At 50.5% G+C, this 18,751-nt stretch overlaps 1 protein-coding gene across 2 annotated transcripts; it reads right to left on the bottom strand.

Moving 5' to 3' along the window:
• Positions 1 to 2,539: 2,539 nt before the first annotated feature.
• LOC100408978 (left-right determination factor 2) lies at positions 2,540 to 5,814 on the bottom strand. 2 transcript variants are annotated; one of them, XM_017966483.5, is made up of 4 exons: positions 5,464 to 5,814; positions 4,047 to 4,293; positions 3,653 to 3,892; positions 2,540 to 3,337 (listed from the first exon to the last, which is right to left on the bottom strand). In XM_017966483.5, the coding sequence occupies exons 1-4, from the start codon at positions 5,711 to 5,713 to the stop codon at positions 2,974 to 2,976; spliced, it is 1,101 nt and encodes a 366-aa protein (XP_017821972.4). In that variant the 5' UTR covers positions 5,714 to 5,814; the 3' UTR covers positions 2,540 to 2,973. The 2 variants fall into 2 exon arrangements, with proteins under 2 accessions (XP_017821972.4, XP_078212851.1); XM_078356725.1 differs by lacking the exon at positions 5,464 to 5,814 and adding an exon at positions 4,499 to 4,547.
• Between the last annotated feature and the right edge of the window lie 12,937 nt (positions 5,815 to 18,751).

The raw sequence follows: 18,751 nt of genomic DNA, 5'->3' as shown, positions 1-18,751 counted from the left end.
TGTGCGCTGCGCAGGAAGCTAGGCGGGGTTCCGGGAGGACCGCGCGCCCTGGGCATCAAGGAGCAGACCGCCCCCTCTGCAGGTCCCGGTTTCCCTCTCTGTGAAATCAGCAATTGGACCAAAGCTTCCTCCCGGGTCCTTTCCAGCACCAAACCTCTCTGAACTCTGAGCAGTTCTCACCCCGCATGCACAGCTTTGCAGGTTCTCCGACCTCTCTTCCTTTTCTGAGCTTTCATCTTTTTCTGTAACGATGTAAAAATATCTCCTTACCTCCCTGTCCCTGATTCTAGCGCCAGTCTCTGGCTGTCCAGTGGTGGGTGGGGAAGGTCTCTTCCTGCCTCTCTCAGTTCTTTTTTGTCCCATCTGGCTTCCTCCTTCACTCCCCAAACCTCTAGCTACTAGTTAGTTCACAGTTTTTCCTCTGTGCCCCCCACCCCAGTATCATCTCTGCCCTTGTCCCTGTGTAGCTGCGCCTGGCCATCTCCCTTCCCTGCTCTCTTACCTCCTGCCAAGGACCCCATAGCTGACCTTCTGCAGGGTCCTCGGTGTGGCCCCTGGACTCCCCGTTGACTCTTCAGATGGCCCTATCCAATCTTCTTTCCACTCCCCACTCCCGCACCTGCCTGTCCTCCTCCCTTCCCTGCCTCAATAAATGGTGCCCCCACCTGTCTGATCTGTGCCATGGGTCCAGGCAAGTGCAAGGGTCCAGCCTTGGTAATTAGAATGCTGGAGCCACTGACAAAGATTTCAGAGAGAAAAAGGATTTCTAAATTTGTTCTTGAGTAGGTTAAGTTTATTTCAAAATCGAGAAAAGATCTTGATGGATCAGAATGTGAGTTGAGATAGCCAAAGCCTTTGTTATGTCAGTTGTGTGAAGTGCTTGTAAAATCACTATTTTATTTTTTTCCTTTTTTGAGACAGAGTCTCCGTTGCCCAGGCTGGAGTGCAGTGGCATGATCTTGGCTCACTACAGCCTCCACTTCCTGGGTTCAAACGATCCTCCCACCTCAGCCTCCCAAGTAGCTGGGATCATAGGAGTGTGCCACCATGCCCAGCTTTTTTTTTTTTTTTTTTTTTTTTTTTTTCTGTATTTTTGAAGAGACGAGGTTTCATCATGTTGGCCAGGCTGGTCTTGAACTTCTGACCATAAGTGACCCACTGATCTCGGCCTCCCAAAGTGCTGGGATTAAAGGCATAAGCCACCTCACCTGGCCAAAAATGACTATTTTCTTAAATCCTCAGTAAAAGTATGAAAGTCGGGATTGTTTCTATTTAAAAGAGAAGAAAATGAAGCTTTAGATAATCTGGAATTTACAGCTAATAAGAGCTATGCAGACTGGCAAAGAAGCCAAGATGTCCATGTCTCAGGCTGAGACCCTGAGTCAAGTTTGCATCTTAAAAGCCCCTATAATCTTGGCATTCTAACATGTTATATCCCAACATTATGGACACTTGCTCCTTTTGTCTGCTCAAAATCAAGGGAGTGACTCACATTCTTGGACATCTTGGCTTCTTTGCCAGTCTGCACAGCTCTTATAGCTAGCTATACATTCCAGATCCTTCAAAGCTTCATTTTCTTCCCTATTAAGTATAGATGATGATTTTGATCACAGATTTTATTCTGATGCAAGTAGAATTGAAATAAAGCCCAGTCGCTATGCCCAGGAAAGTTGGAGTGTCAAGAGCAAAAAGAATTCTATATCAATTCTGAGAGGACAGACACCACAGATACTAGAATCGGAATGCATTTTATTTTTTATTTTATTTTTGAGACAGAATCTCGCTCTGTTGCCCAGGCTGGAGTGGAGTGGTGCGATCTTGGCTTACTGCAACCTCTGCCTCCTGGGTTCAAGCAATTTTCATTCCTCAGCCTCCCAAGTAGATGGAATTACAGGCGCACACCACCACACCCAGTTAATTTTTGTATTTTTAGTAGAAACGGGGTCTTGCTATGTTGGCCAGGCTGATCTTGAACTCCTGGCCTCTAGTGATCTGCCTACCTCGGCCTCCCAGAGTGCTGGGATTACAGGCATGAGCCATTGCATTGGCCCTGAAAGCATTTTAATCCTAGTTTCCTGTATTACTTAACCAAGATCTTTACCAACTCTTGGCCAACTCAGGCTCTTTCCTTAGTTTTACAATCAGGTCAACCTGTAGAACTTTCAGTTCCCTGTAGAACTTTTGTTTCCTTCCTCAATTTGCAGAGCTTTGATTAAAATAGAAAATTACAGCTAGGTATGGTGGCTCACACCTGTAATCCCAGCACTTTGGGAGGCTGAGGCTGGTGGATTACTTGATGTCAGGAGTTCCACACCAGCCTAGGCAACATGGCAAAACCCCATCTCTATTAAAAATACAAAAAATTAGCCTGGCGTGTTGGTGCACACCTGAATCCTAGTTACTCAAGATGCTGAGGCAGGAGAATCACTTGGACCCGGGAGACAGGCTATGGTGAGCCGAGACTGTGCCACTACATTCCAGCCTGGGTGACAGTAAGACTGTCTCAAAAATAAATAAAATAAAATAGAAAATTACAAAATTACAGAATAAAATGTGTTTTATTTATGTTTTGCAAAGTCTTTATTATCTGGATTGGGAGTGCATAACTCTTAACCCCAGGTCTTAGACCCGGAGTGGTGGTGAAGGAGTTTAGTCATGATCCAGTGACAGGACAAGAAAACAATGACACATTAGGGTTTCTGCCATTAGGTTACAGTATCTTCACACATGTAAGTGCTTAGAATATAGTGCAGTGAATAATATGAACAGAGAAAACTGAGCAAGGGCTCCCCAGTGGCCAAAGATTCTCATTCCTGTGAAGCAAAAACTAGGTGAGGTAACTTGTCAGAGGAAGAAAATTCAGGGCTCACTAGAGATCACATAGATTCGTCCATCAGCTGTTCAGTCATCACCAGCTCTCCTGGTGCCCTAGAACACTTCAGAAACACACACAGGTCAAGTTCCTCCAGGCGCCTATGGCTGGAGCCTCCTTGGCACGAGCGCCCCATCCGAGGCACAGCTGCACTTCTGCACCCTCATGTTGGGCAGGCTGACCACCTGGGGCCTGGTCCTGCCTCCCTCCTTGATGCTGACAATCATGGGCAGTGAGGCGGTCTCTGAGGCGATGCACTGTCGTGGCCCCAGAACCGGCCACTTGAAGGCCAGGGCCTCCGGGGGCTGCTGGCACGTGCCCACACACTCATAAGCCAGGAAGCCCGGGGGCTCCAGCACCCAGTTCTCTGCCCACTTCATCCCCTGCAGGTCAATGTACATCTCCTGGCGGCAGCATCGGGTGCCCTCGGTCACTGGTGCTTCAGGGTCACAGTCACCCTGAGCTCTGTGGGGGCAAGGACAGGCAGGGTCAGAGGTCAGCTGGGAAGGCTGAGGTCACAGGGCATCTGGGGGGGAGATTTATGATCCATCTCTTAAGTTCAAAAAGCTGAATATTTGCTATATAGGATGGAAAGCTAGAAATAACTTGAAAATTAATAACTAATATTTACTGAGGACCTCCTAAGAGTCAGAGAAAGAGTTTTATACATTGCCTCATTCATTCCCACAGGACTCTGAAAAGCTGTCCATTTCAGAATAAATTGAATTGCCTCTCTCTGTCTCTTTATTCAGGCTCACCAGTTTGACCCTCAGCACCTACCCGTAGTCCCTGAGGTCCAGGGTGTGCAGCTCCAGCTGGGGCTCCCCACGCCCCTCCGGCGTCCCCTGAGAGGCGAAGCGGACCAGCCTGTGGGTTTCGGACGCCCCCGGGCCCAGGTGCTCCTTCTGCACCGACACCTGCAGCAGCAGCGGCTGCCGGGGCCGGCTCAGCTGCTGCCAGAAGTTCACGGCCTCGGTCACGTCGAAGGCCTTCCAGCCGCTTTCGTGGACGGACACCAGCCTGAGGACACGACACACAGGACACGGAGACCCAGCGCCGCGTGAGGGCGGGGACTGAAACTGGCCGAGGTCCCGGCGCCGCCCCCCGCGTCCCCGCCCCCAAGCCCGGCCGAACAGCCCCCTCGCCCTGCCCTGCGCGCCCGCGCGACCCCCACCTGGAGTCGATGAGGGAGGTGCGGTTGGAGCCGTCGTCGCGGACGCTCAGCCACTCGACGGTGACCCGAGCCCGGTCGCTGCGCGGGGACAGCCGCCCGTGCCTGTGCAGCGCGGCCCTCGGGACCGGCTCCTGGAAGAGCCGCAGCACGGCCTGCACCAGCTCGCGGTTGGGCGGCAGCCGCTGCTCCATGCTGAACACCAGCAGGTGCGTGCTGGCCTCGGACGCCAGGAACCTGCCGGCCACCTCTGCGGACAAGAGCAGGGTCAGCGGGGTCAGCAGGGCCTCCCCGGACTCCAGGGGAGCTCTGAGGTTGCAGCGCCCACGATTTCTCCAGTAACCACAGGGAGAATTTCGGGGCTGAGAAACTGGTGGGCCAGGAAAGACAAAGCGCTCCCCACATACATCCCAATAAAAAAAAAATGCAGTGAAGCCGTGTCCTACAGCAGTCACCTGGAGTTGGGGCTTGTTTACCAGCCGCCGCCATCCTCAGTCGGTAGGGGCAGTTTGGAGACCCTGCGCAAAGAGCTGGGGCTTCAAGTGGACAGAAACACAGCCTTCCCTAGGGGCAGGACTAGAAGGGGAGCGGGAATGAAAAGAGGGAGGCAGAGAACCCAAGTGGAAGTCTGTGATCACCAGCTGAGCTGTGCTTTTCTGAAGGGGCAGAGGAAGAGGCCTGAATGTGCTCTCATTTCCCTCTCTGGTGACAGAGCTCATGCCCAGTGTAATGTCCCCAAATGAATGAACAGGAGCCAGGTGCCTATAAACTACTTCTGTGGCGCTACTGAGCCCTGAGTTCAGTGGCGTCATCCCATGCAACCCCCTCCTCAGAGGTACCAGTGTGTCATTAACACCCCTGCTGCCTGTTCAGGACCAGCATCCTCCTCTCCCCAGACATGCAGCTTGCCTGCAGCACAGGATGGGTGCAGGTCTAGCTCTGGGCACTGAGGAGGTGACTCCCAGCCCCAGGGACGTTAAAGGCTGCAGCTGCACCCCTGACTGCCAGGTATGACCCATGTATTCTACTTAAGTGCGGTATTTTTCAGTTACCCAAACACGTTTCTATTTATAATGACTCATTTTGATGTTCACAATGCTGGCAGATGGGCAATACATAGTTATACCCCAGTTCCACAGGAGTGAATGGTGTGACGTGATTTTAAAGCAATATGCTCAAAGTGGAGCTCAGACCAGCGTGGCAGTCTGAGAACAGCCCAGGAGTCCTGCCTGCATGGGTGCACACTGAGGCCCAGCCATCCTTAAAGGCCTGGCGCCTCCTCACTGACCCTTAGACATGGCCCCCACCCCACCTCCCGCAGACCTCTGCAAGGCCAGGAGACCTGTGACACCACCGGAGTGGGCAGAGCTGGCCCAATCCCCACCATGGGACCAGGGGCGGCAGGTAGGGAGGGCCTCACCTTGGAAATGCTGGCTGAACCTCTTCCCTCGGGAGCGGTCCCTGTGGCTGCGCTGCAGCAGGGCCACATACTGGGCCCTCACATGGGCAGGGATGGCCAGCTCCTCCACGTCAGCCCTGTCCAGGACGGGCACCTCGCTGAGCTGCAGCTGCCTCAGCAGGCTGCCCAGGAGCTGCTCCCCAGTCAGGGCCGCCCCGGGGCCGGCCAGGGGCAGCACCCAGAGCACCCAACAGAGCCACAGGGGATGCATGGCACTGCCTGGAAGGAGTGATGGGCAGAGTGGGACTGTGACCTAAGGAGGCTGCAGGCGGGTCTCAGGTAGCCAGGTGTGCTGAGAGCCAGGCCTGGGCAGCTAGCTTTATAGCCTGGGGTGGAGGGAGGAGGGACAGGGGAGGGAGAGGGGCCGGAAAAAGGGAGGGAGGTCACACCCCTGGGACCTCCTGGGAGCTCACAGCCAGACAGGTCCCTTAGCTGGGAGGAGGGGGCTTTCTAGATAAGGCAAGTCTGTCTGGGCTATGAACAGCTGGCTGTGGCTGTCTGTACAATGGTCATGAACCGCCAATGTGGGTTGCGGCCTGACCAGTTAAATTCAAAAGCTCATCTCCCAGAGTAGAGGTGGGGCTCTCATTCTCTGCAAGAGGCTCTGTTCCCCCAGTTGCTGGTAAGTGGACCTAGAGTCCTGTTCCTTGCTACAACCAATCAACAGGAGCTGGAACTGCTGAGGCAACGCCAGGGGTCTCTGACTAAGGGCCAATCTGGCCTGCAGGGATGAGCATCTGGGCTCCTGCTCAGAGAGTCCTGGGGCCTCATGAGATCCTGAGCTGGTGGTCCCCAGTTGTGAAACCAGACTTCCCACTGTTCTGGGGGGACCTTCTAGGCCAGGGAGCTCGGGACCAATGGGGTTTTGTCCAATAAGAAGCCTCATCCTCTCCCTCATCCCTGCTATTTACAAAATTAGAGTTTAGAGTTGAAAGAAATATCCAGGCTACCTTCTCACTCAATTTTTTTCTTTTTTTTTGAGAAAGAGTTTCATTCTTGTTGTCCTGGCTGGAGTGCAATGGTGTGGTCTCAGCTCGCTGAAACTGCCCCCAATTTTTGAGCTGAAAAAAATTTGAGGCCCAGAGAGATATCAGCTTCCTGAAGCTCACAAAGTTAACGATCAATGTTCATATAAAATCAAGTCTTGCAATTCCCAAAGTTCTCGGCACACTCAAATTATTTACAGCCTAGTTTTGACCTATGCCCTAAAGGGAGCCGGGTGGTCTCAATCCAAGTGATCAGGTCTAGGCTGGGGCAGGGGTACAATCCCCCAAGACAGAGGACCCCTATCCTGAATGTCAGCTTGTGGGCTGGTTGAAGAGTTTTGCTGGGGAAATAAAACAATTGTGTGGTCAGCCAGGGGTAGGGCTTCAGATAAAATACAGGACCCAATTTGGGACATAATTATACTAAAAAGTTATTCATTGTCTACCTGACATTCAAATTTCACCAGAGGCCTATATTTTTATTTGCTAGATCTGGTCACCCTAGTCAGAGGTCAGAAAAAGAAAGCGAATGTGGATTGGGAGACCGTTTACAATGGTCTGAAGTGTTGCCAGGAGGGAGGGCAGCCCCAGCCTTTGTCATGCAGAAGAAGGAGCCTGGCTTCCCCAACTACCCTGCCTGGGTCTGCCCTGATTGGGCTTGAGATGGTAAAGTGGCTTCAGAACCAGATCTTCTGTCTCAGGGAGGAGAGCAGGACAAGGGAATGAGTGATCCCTAGCCTGACTCCGAACACATGTGGACTTGGCCCTGGGCCCAGAGCTAAGGACACTGGAGGGCAGTAGGCTGGCCATGCTGGGGGGAGGGAGAGGGAGCCCAGGTAGGAGGGTGGTTGAGGAATGGGGCCTGTGTTTCAGCCACCCTCCTGCTCCTGATGGGCCAGGATGTGACCCCAACCAGAGGCCAGTCTACCAGGTGAGGGCCATGGGAAAACATGGAGGTCAGAGGTCATCCTAAGGCCTCCATGGGTGGGGACGAGCTGGACTAGGCCTGGGTTCTGAGGTCAGTGATGTTAAGAGTCCAGGAGTAGAGTGGCTTCTACTCAGAGCCCAGCAACTGGGGTCTTCAGGGTGGCTTTTGTCCCCTTCCTGGGCAAGGACAGATACTTCTGAGAGTGCTCGGGAATTGCCCCAAGGCCAGTCCAGGTGTTCCTGGGCTGCCGAAACCCACACCATCAATGTCCCTGACCCTAGGCCTGGGGGCCCATGTGGCTCCTTGGTGGTTCCAGGCACGCCCTATGTGGGCCCTTCCTGTTCTCCCAGAGTAGCTCAGACTCTGGCATCATCGGGGGGCCTTCCCTGGAGCTCCCTCTGGGCTGAGGAGGGTGGGAAACAGAGCAGCAATAGGGACCTGTTTCAGTTCATCCAGTGCCTTTGCAGAGTAGGCACCTCTTGCTAGACAGCAATAACTCGAGCATGGCCTGGGAAGGACCCTCTCTCCCTTGGTGATGTTCGTTCAGTGTTCCAAGCTATGGACCCTGGGAATGGCCAACCCGGATGTTTAACTATGAAGAACATCGGGCCCATGGCCCATTCCTTGGAACACAGTTCCTACATGGCACCGAGGTCCATTGTTTTGAGGTAGGTGGAGGCTGCTCAGTAGAGGTTGCTAGGTAGAAGTTGCAACGTGAAGATTTTGGGCTGAGTGCTCCCTCCTATAATCCCAGCACTTCGGGAGGGCAGATCACTTGAGGTCAGGAGTTCAAGCCCAGCCTGGCCAACATGGCAAAACCTCGACTCTACTAAAAACACAAAATTTACCAGGCTTGGTGGCAGGTGCCTGTAGTCCCAGCTACTTGGGAGACTGAAGCAGGAGAATCGCTTGAACTTGGGAGGCAGAGGTTGGGGTGAGCCAAGATCACAACTCTGCACTCCAGCCTGGGCAACAAAAGCGTAAAACCAATTTGATGAATATCTGGAGCAGTCAGAACTCTCGAATATCACTGGTAAGAGCGTAAAGTGCTATACCACACTAGAGAATTCAGCAGTATTTACTACAGTTCAAGATACTGTGTAAACTTAAGACCTAGCGGCCAGGCACCATGGTTTATGCCTATAATCCCAGCACTTTGGGAGGCCGAGGTGAGAGGATGGCTTGAGGCCAGGAGTTCAACCAGTCTGGGCAACATAGCAAGACCTCATGGCTACTATAAAAAAAAAAAAAATCAGTCAGGCGTGGTGGCACACACCTGTAGTACTCCCAGCTACTCAGGAGGCTGAGATGGGAGGATTAATTGAGTCCAAGAGTTTGAGGCTGCAGTGAGCTGTGATTGCACCACTGCAATACACCAGCCTGGGCAACAAAGCGAGACCCTGTCTCTTTTTTTTTTTTGAGATGGAGTCTCGCTCTTGTTACCCAGACTGGAGTGCAGTGGCACGATCTTGGCTCACCGTAACCTCCGCCTCCTGGGATCAAGCAATTCTCCTGCCTCAGCCTCCCGAGTAGCTGGGACTACAGGCGCGCGCCACCATGCCCAGCTAATTTTTGTATTTTTAGTAGAGACAGGGTTTCACCTTGTGACCAGGATGGTCTCGATCTCTTGACCTCATGATCCACCTCCCTCGGACTCCCAAAGTGCTGGGATTATAGGCGTGAGCCACCGCGCCCGGCCTGACCCTGTCTCTTAAAAAGAAAAAAGGGGTCCAGCACGGTGGCACATGCCTGTAATCTCAGCACTTTGGGAGGCCAAGGTGGGCAGATCACCTGAGGTCAGGCATTTGAGACCAGCCTGGCCAACATGGAGAAATCATGTCTCTACTAAAATTACAAAAACTAGCTGTGCATAGCAACGGGCACCTGTAATCCCAGCTGCTTGGGAGGCTGAGGCAGGAGAATCACTTGAACCTGAGAGGTAGAGGTTGCAGTGAGCCATGACTGTGCCACTGTACTCCAGCCTGGGCAACGAGAGCCAAACTCTGTACAAAAAAAAAAAAAAAAAGCCAGGGGCTATTGTGTGGTGGCTCATGCTTTTAATCTCAGCAGTTTGGGAGGCCAAGGCAGGTGGATTATCTGAGGTCAGGAGTTCGAGACCAGCCTGGCCAACAAAGTGAAACCCATCTCTGCTAAAAATACAAAGATTAGCTGGGCATGGTGGTGGGTGCCTGTAATCCCAGCCCCTGGGGATGCAGAGGCAGGAAAATCACTTGAACCCCAGGGGGTACTGAGGTTGCAGTGAGCCAAGATTGCACCACTGCACTTCCAGCCTGGGCAGCAGAGTGAGACTCCTTCTCAAAAAAAAAGGAAAAAGGCACAGTCATTTCATTCAGTTGGACAGAAATGCATGCATAGGAAGGATGATACAGCAGCATTGTTTATGAGTCCAAACTGAAGCAACTCACCAAGAATATCCATCACCACTATAGAGCACAAATCAAATGTAGTATAGTCTTATAGTGGAATACTCTGTGGCAAAGAAAACGAATCAAAACTGTCTACAACATTGGCAAATGTCACAAACAGAACGTTGAACAGAAGCCAGACATTAAAGAGGAATATGATTCCATTTACTTAAAATTCAAAACCATGCAGCACTGGAGTGTGTAGAGATGTATTTGTTTGCTTTCTTGGGAAGGAAAAAAAGTCATTTGCTAATTAATAGTGATAATTCTGCTACTTGTTTCTTTCTTTTATTTTTATATTTTTTTAGAGACAGGGTTTCATTCTTGTCACCCAGGCTGGAGTGCAATGGCACAATCTCAGCTCATCGAAACCTCTGCCTCCTGGCTTCAAGCGATTCTCCTGCCTCAGCCCCCCGAGTAAGTAGCTGGGATTACAGACATGCGTCACCACATCCGGCTAATTTTAAATTTTTTAGTAGAGACAGGGTTTCTCCATGTTGGTCGTGCTGGTCTCGAACTCCCAACCTCAGGTGATCCGCCCACCTCGGCCTCCCAAAGTGCTGGGATTACGTGAGCCACAGTGCCACGCCCTTTTTTCTAACATTTATACCTCTTTTACAGTTACTCATTTTGATTGTTTGCAGTCATTGCATACAAACTTTTCAGGAAATACCCTCAGGCATGCAGAGAGCTGGAGGTGGAAATTATAAGAGGACCTATGTCCCCTATATTCAAGGACCTATGTCACCAACACTCTGCCCTCCTAGCCCCAGGGCCTCATAGGGATGTCTCTGTGCTGCCTGAGCCACCACAGTCCAGCCTGGTGTTCCAACACCACCAGTGCTGTCGGCAACAGAAGCAAGTTGTCCTCTGGCAGATGAAGTGGGTGCCACTGGCTTGCTGATTTCCCTAGATCCAGGCCTGCCATGTGTGTGGGGAGCTCCCCCAGCTGCCCAGGCTCATGAAGTGAGGCTTGGTTGGTTTGTTCTCTTTGTGGTTTAAGTCATACCTCAGCTCCACCTGTCAGTGAACCACTTCCTGTTAGGGAAAACACCTAGAGGCAGTAGGGGGAGTGTTTGATCCCACCACATCTCTGTGGCTGCCAGAGCAAAAGTGATTTCATGATTGACGGGCTGCTCCTGCCACTCTCCACAGCTGACACTTTAGCCTCGACTTCCCCCCTTCCAGCCCTTCTGAAAGCTGCTACTTCCCAGCAGCTCTGTCCAAACACCACCTTTCCCTTTCCAAAGAGAAGACTTTCCAGGATTAAAATGACAAAGAAGGCTGGGCGCAGTGGCTCATGCCTGTAATCCCAGCACTTTGGGAGGCCAAAGTGGGCAGATCACCTGAAATCAGGAGTTTGAAACCAGCCTGGGCAATATGGTAAAACCCTGTCTCTACTAAAAAAAGACAAAAATCATCTGGGCGTGGTGGTGGGTGCCTGTAATCCCAGTTTACTTGGAGGCTGAGGCACAAAAATCGATTGAACCTGGGAGGGAGAGGATGCAATAAGCTGAGATCACATCACTACATTCCAGCCTGGGCAATAGAGAGAGATCCTGTCTCAAAAAAAAAAAAAAAAAGTTCAAAAAGGAAAACACATTGGTATACAGCCCCCGACAGCTAAATTTGACTGGCTTAAAAAAAAAAAAAAAAGAAAAAAGAAAAACACCCACATAAACCAGTCTCTGTCCTCAAATCTTGCCCTGAAGAAGGACCTTCTAGAAGCCATTCATCTCCATAAGCGCCTCTTCCGGCCTCCCTTTCTGTTCAATTACTAAAGAAAATATTTGTTGATGATTTTGTCCCTTTTCGGTATCCTGGATGAACCTGAGGGTACAGAGGCAACCTCAGCAACAGGAAGTGCAGATGCAGTGTGAGGACCCCAGAGAGGCAGGCATCCGAAGCCCACAGGTGCCCGAGATGCCCTTGCGGTGGCTTGTTCCGCAGTCACTTTCAGCCAGCTTGGTTTCTCCCCTCGCTTCACTTACCTCTCCTTTTCTCCTTCACTCTCCCCCACGCCCAGGAGGAAGGCATTGTTGACATTTCATAAGGGAGACTCAGAGCCTCTAAGATCCTTGCCCAAGGTTAAAGATTGTTAACAAGAGCACTGTGGGGGGCCAGGTGAGGAGCGATCCTAACTAGGTGACCTTGGATGATGAATTCACTATCTGCCAGTGTCTCAGCTTCCCTGTCTATGAGATGGGGATATCAATTCTATCTATGCCCCAAGCACATAGTGAGGATTACATGCGTGCCAGGCAACCACAGGGAGCTGTCTTGGGCAACAAGTTCCAGCCACCCTTGGCTGTTGGGGCCTAGCTTCGAAGCATCCTCCCTCCCCCTCCTTCAGAATCCAGCCTCTCCTGGCTACACCAACTGACTTGCAGACGGCCTATTGAAGGGAGAGTCAGCAACTTGTCCAGGGCTGCGCAGCTGTGAATGGCACACTGGAAACTGAACTCAGAATTCACTCTTGCCAGGAAGGGGCTGGATGACCTGAAACGTGGATCTTTATTCCTGCCTTGTTCCCGACTGTCGTCCATGGGCGTCTGAGCTACTCAGGGACAACAGGGAGGGCCCTCACAGGGCGTGTCTGGAAACCCCAAGGAGCCACATGGGCCCCAGGCCTGGGGTCAGGGAGGCTGATGGTGTGGGTTGGGGCAGTCCAGGACACCTGGAGCTGGCCGTGGGGCATCTCCTGAGCACTCTCAGCAGTGTGCCTAGGCCTGGATCTAGGGAAATCTGCCCCTGCCCAGGAAGGGGACAAAAGCCACCCTGAAGACCCCAGATGCTGGGCTCTGACCTAGAAGCCACTCCACTCCTGAACTCTTAGCTTCGCTGACCTCAAAGCCCAGGCCTGAGTACAGCTCATCCCCACCCATGAAGATGCCAGGATGACCTCTGACCCCCATGTTTCCCCATGACCCTCACCTGGCAACCTGGCCTCTGGTTAGGGTCACATCCTGGTCGATCAGAGGCAGGAGGTGGCCAAGTGAGCTTCCTCTCGTGCTCCCATTCCCTGCCACCTCCTTCCCACCCCTACCTACCCACAGGCCCGGGAGACCAGGCTCCTTCCTCTGCATGACAAAGGCTGGGGCTGCCCTCCCTCCTGAGGACAAAACAGCCCACTGTAAACAGTCTCCCAATCCACATTCCCTTTCTTCTGACTGATTGCCCAATTATTTTATTTCCCCAGCAAAACTCTTGAACCCATCAGAAATCCACATTCAGGAAAGAGGTCTATGTTTGCAGAGGGATAATAGGTCTGGGGGGCTTTGCCCTCAGTCTGCCTCTACTGATCCCCCTTCCCCTGGCCCATACCCTATCAGTCCCCTGAATTGATTAATGGTCTCTCACCCTCTCTCCAACCCCTGGCCAGAAGGGCCCCAGGGTGTAAACTGCATGTTGCAAACAGCCAGAGGCCAGGGAAAGAGCCTGCTTCTATTTTCTCCTCTATACCAAGTGCCACTTCACGTGCCAGTCATTCACCACTGCCCCCACGCTCCCACCTCCAGCCTGGCCTCTCCAAAGGGCACCAGAACCATCTACCCAAATGCCAAATGCCCTTCCACTGCCACCTGTTCCCATCTTAGTACACCCAGCCAGACCTCCAGACCTGGGGCTTATTCTGTTTTTGTTTTTTTTTTTTTCCAGACAGAGTTTTGCTCTTGTTGCCCAGGCTGGAGTACAGTGGTGCGAGCTCGGCTCACTGCAACTTCTATCTCCCGGGTTCAAGTGATCCTCCTGCCTCAGCCTCCTAAGTACCTGGGGATCACAGGTGTGTGCCACCACACCTGGCAAATTTTGTATTTTTAGTAGAGGCAGGGTTTCACTGAGTTGGTCTGGCTGGTCTTGAACTTCTGACCTCAGGTGATCTACCCACCTTGGCCTCCCAAAGTGCTGGGATTACAGGTGTGAGCCACTGCACCCAGCCCGGGGGCTCATTCTTGATTCATTCCTATCCCACATCCCTCAGTCAGTCCCCAGCAAGCGTCTTTGCTCTCACTTCCAAAACACGTTTTATATCCATTTGTGACCCTCCATCACCTGCCAGGGCAACTGCAACTGCCTCCTCCTGCTCCCATTCTCCATCCTCATAGTCAACAGCAGTTTGTGACAAACTTTAATCAGAAGACTTATTCCATTAATCAAAACTCTCCAAAAACTACCTGAGAATGGATCGTACACCTGCATGTAAAACACAAAACTATAAAACTCCAAAAAGAGAACATAGGATAAAACATAGATCATCTTGAGTTTGGCGATGGCCTTTTTTGACCCATGAAAGGAATAATTGACACAAAGTTGGACTTCATTAAAATTAACCTCTGCTCTGCAAAAGACACTGTCAATCCCTCAGTCATACCTTTTGAGAAGAAAAAGACACAGTCGAGAGCATGAGAAAAGCCCCAGACAGGAAGAAAATAATTGGAAAAGACATACCTGATTTAAAACAAAAACAAAAACAAAAAAAACCTGTTATTCAAAACATACAAATTTTTTTTTTTTTTTAGGCAGAGTCTTACTCTGTCGCCCAGGCTGGAGTGCAGTGGAGCAATCATGGCTCACTGCGGCCTCAACCACCTGGGCCTCAGTCTCCCAAAGAGCTGGGATTACAGGGGTGCACCAGTGCACCCAGCTAATTTTTGTATTTTTTGTAGATGGGGTTCAGACCTGTCTCAAACTCCTGCCTCAAGTGATCCTTCTGCTTTGGCCTCCCAAAGTGCTGGGATTACAGGTGTGAATCACTGCGCCTGGCCCAAATAACTCATAAAGCTCAACAACGAGAAAACTAACCACCCAATTGAAAAATGGGCAAAAGACCTGAACAGATACCTCACCAAAAAAGATATACAGATGTCAAGGAAGCATATAAAGAGATGCTCACCAGCCAGTCGTGGTGGCTCACACCTGTAATCCCAGCACTCTGAGAGGCTGAGGCAGGCGGATCACTTGAGGCCAGGAGTTCAAGACCAGCCTGGCCAACATAGCAAAACCCCATCTTTACTAAAAATACAAACATTTAGCTGGATGTGGTGGTGAGCACCTGTAATCCCAGCTACTTGGGAGGCTGGGGCAGGAGAATCTCTTGAACCCAGGAGGCGGAGGCTGCAGTGAGCCGAGATTATGCCATTACACTCCAGCCTGGGCGACAAGAGCAAAACTTCATCTCAAACAAAACAAAACAAAAATCAATACCAAAAAAAGATTCTAACCATCATATGTCATTAAGGAATATGTCAGTGGGGAACAATAGTGACCTATGCAGCTATTAGAATGGCCAAAATCCAAAACACGAACACCACCAAAGACTCACGAAGCAACAGGCAGAGCAACAGAAACTACTCGTTGCTGGAGGGAATGTAAAATGGTACAGCCACTTTGGAAGGCAGTGTGGCAGATTTTTACGAAACTCACCATGCTTTTATCACACGATCCAATAATCACGCTCCTTGGTATTTACCCAAATGTGCTGGAAACTTACGTCCACACAAGAACCTGCATACAGATGTTGCTAGTAGCTTTATTCATAATTACCGAAAGTTGGACGATGTCCTTCACTGGGTGAATGGATACATAAACTGTGATACATACAGACAAGGAAATATTATTCAGTGCTAAAAAGAAATGAGCTGTAGGGGAGGGAAGGTGGGGAAAAAGAAAGAAAGAAATGAGCTGTCAAGCCATGAAAAGACATAAGGCTGGCAGGGCGCAGTGGCTCACGCCTGTAATCCCAGCACTTTGGGAAGCTGAGGTGGGTGGCTCTCGAGGTCAGGACTTCAAGACTGACCTGGCCAGGATAGTGTAACCCCGTCTCCACTAAAAATACAAAAAAAATACCCAAGCATAGTGGTGGGCACCTGTAATCTCAGCTACTGGGGAGACTGAGGCAGAGAATTGCTCAAACCCAGGAGGCAGAGGTTGTTGTGAGTTGAGATGTCGCCACTGCACTCCAGCTGGGGCGACAGAGCAAGACTCAGTCTCAAAAAAAAAAACAACAAGGAAAGACCTGAGGGAATCTTAAATGCCTACCATTCTACTAAGTGAAAGAAGTCAATCTGAAAAGGCCATACACATGATTGCAACTATATGATATTCTAGAAAAGGCAAAACTATAGAGAGGGTAAAAAAAAAAAAAAAGTACGGTTTCCAGGGGCTAGAGAGGAGGAAGGGATGAACTGGCAGAGCACAGAGAATTTTTAGGGCAGTGAAACTACTCTGTGTGATACTGTACAGGTAGGTACATGCCTTTATATATTTGTTCAAATCATCAGATGTGCGCCACCAAGAGCAAACTCTAATGTGAACTCCAAACTCTGGGTTTTTTTTTTTTTAAGAGACGGGGCTCTTGCTGCCCAGGCTGGAGTGCAGTGGCTATTCACAGGCGTGATCCCACTACTGACCAGCATGGGAGTTTTGACCTGCTCCATTTACGACCTGGGCCGATTCACCCCTCCTTAGGCAACCTGGTGGTTCCCTGCTCCCGGGAGGTCATCATATTGATGCCAAACTTAGTGCGGACACCCGATCTGCATAGCGCACTACAGCCTAGAACTCCTGGACCCAAGAGATCCTCCAGCCTCAGCCTCCCAAATAGCTGGGACTACAGGCACGTGCCACTGAGCCCGGCTGAAACTCTGGGTTTTAATGAAGTGTCTGTGGCTGGGCATGTTGGCACATGCCTGTAATCTCAGCACTTTGGGAGGTGGAGGCAGAGAGATCTCCTGAGGTCAGAAGTTCAAGACCAGTCTGGCCAACATGGTGAAACTTTGTCTTTACTAAAAATACAAAAATTAGCCAGACGTGTTGGCACACACCTGTAATCCCAGCTACTCAGGAGGCTGAGGCAGGAGAATTGCTTGAACCCAAGAGACGGAAGTTGCAATGAACCATGATCACACCACTGCACTTCAGCCTGGCCAACAGAGCAAGACTCTGTCTCAAAAAAAAAAAGCGTCTGTTTAGGTTTGTCAAATTTAATGAGTGTACCAGGCTGATGGGAACATTGATAGATTGATAGTGGGGGAGTTTATACAGTTAGGGGGAGAGGGTACATAGGAATATTTTGTGCTTTCAATTTTGCTGTGAACCTAAAACTGCTCTAAAAATTAAATTCTATTAAAAAAAAAAAAAAACTCCAATGGCTTCTTATTACACTTTGAATAAAATTCAAATTTCTTCCCATGTCCTTAAAACCCAGCTGACCTGGGCCAGGTTCACCTGTCCACTTCAGGTCCCACATCTCCTCACTTGCTCTCTGAGACCATCCACACAGGCCTCCTTACTGTCCTCAGACATGACAGTCACACCTCAGGGCCTTTGCACAGCTGTTCTCTCTACTTGTAAGGGTCTGTGCCCAGACCTTTGCAGGTTAACTCCTTCTTATCATTCAGGATCAAATGTCACTTCCTCAGAAAGGCCTCTCTTACCTGTGTGTAAATATCTGCATGCTCCTTCCTGCCCCTACCAATTATTATCTCTATTATAATTTTGGTTTATCTTCCTCATGGTACTTAGCACTATCTAAAATTTTCTTCTCCACCTCTTTCACTATGTATTGGCTGCCTCCCTGCTGGAGTGTTGCTTCCAGGAGCTCAGTAAATTTGTCTAACCTGTTTCCTGCTATGTCCCTGTGCCTAGAGCAATGATCAGCACAATGAGGTGTCCTGGTAGATACTTCATCAGAATTTGTTGAATGAATGAATTAATTAATTAAAAGATCAGCATTCTCACTGTGGAAGCTTGGTGAGCATCTCTGGATCTCAATTGTTTTTATAAAATGAGGGACATAGATGAGATTATTTCTTTCAGCTCTAAACCAGTAGGAGAGAGAAAAGGGGTGGTGGGGCTTCTCTCTGGACAAACCCCTAATGGTGCTAAATGCTGCCAGTCCTCTGCCAAGGAAGGTCTTCCAGGACTGAGAAGGGTAGTCAGTTTCCTAAGTGGGGCCAGCTGTCCAGAGCCGGGCGAGCCCCAGGCCCATGCCTACAGGCCAGATTGTTTCTCAGTCAGCAATCCCTGGTGTGGGCTGGGAAGTTTCTGTGCCATTCAAGGCTCAGCTCCGGCAAGGAATTAGCTCTCCCCACCCGGCCTGACCAGCATCTGCCGCCTATGTCTTAATAAGAAGTGGGCTCCACTCTATCTCCTTCTCTGGAAAATAAGCTTTTATTTATTTATTTTGAGATGGAGTCTTGCTCTGTTGCTCAGGCTGGAGTGCAGTGGTGCAATCTAGGCTCACTGCAACCTCCATCTCCTGTGTTCAAGGGATTCTCCTGCCTCAGCCTCCTGAGTAGCTGGGACTACAGGTGCCTACTACCAAGCCTGGCTAATTTTTGTATTTTTGGTAGAGATGGGGTTTCACCATGTTGTCCAGGCTGGTCTCGAACTCCTGGCCTCAAGTGATCCACCTGCCTCAGCCCTGCAAAATGCTGGGATTACAGGTGTTATTACTTCATTAGAACCCGGAGTTCAGAGTTCACGTTAGCGCCCAGCCAGCTTTTAGTTTAAGTGTTGGTTTCCCTAGACCCAAGGAGGAGGGCTCTGGCCACCCAGGAATTTCCAGGGCATCTCCTGACAGGAAGGCACCTAGTGCATTGTTCAATGACCTTCCTGTGAGGGAGCAGCTGCAGTGGTCTGGCCTCCTCAGCTCAGTGACAGCAGGTTCTTGCTGAAACCAGCCCATGTATCCAGCTCCAGCGAGTCTGGATGCTGGGATGCTGGGGAGGAGCATGGCTTGCAGTGTCAGACCAGGGAGACCCTGGAGACTCAGATTTGGCATGGCTCTCTCACTGACTCTTAAGCAAGATATTCTGCACCTTGGGTCTGAGGAACAGAGATCCTATCATTTCAAAAATAAGTAACTGTCTCCATCCTTTTGGAGCAAGAAAGCTGCACAGTGTGGCTAA

This window comes from Callithrix jacchus, chromosome 19 (assembly GCF_049354715.1).
Source record: "Callithrix jacchus isolate 240 chromosome 19, calJac240_pri, whole genome shotgun sequence".
Lineage (NCBI taxonomy): Eukaryota > Metazoa > Chordata > Mammalia > Primates > Cebidae > Callithrix > Callithrix jacchus.
This window is presented reverse-complemented; position numbering and strand designations above follow the sequence as displayed.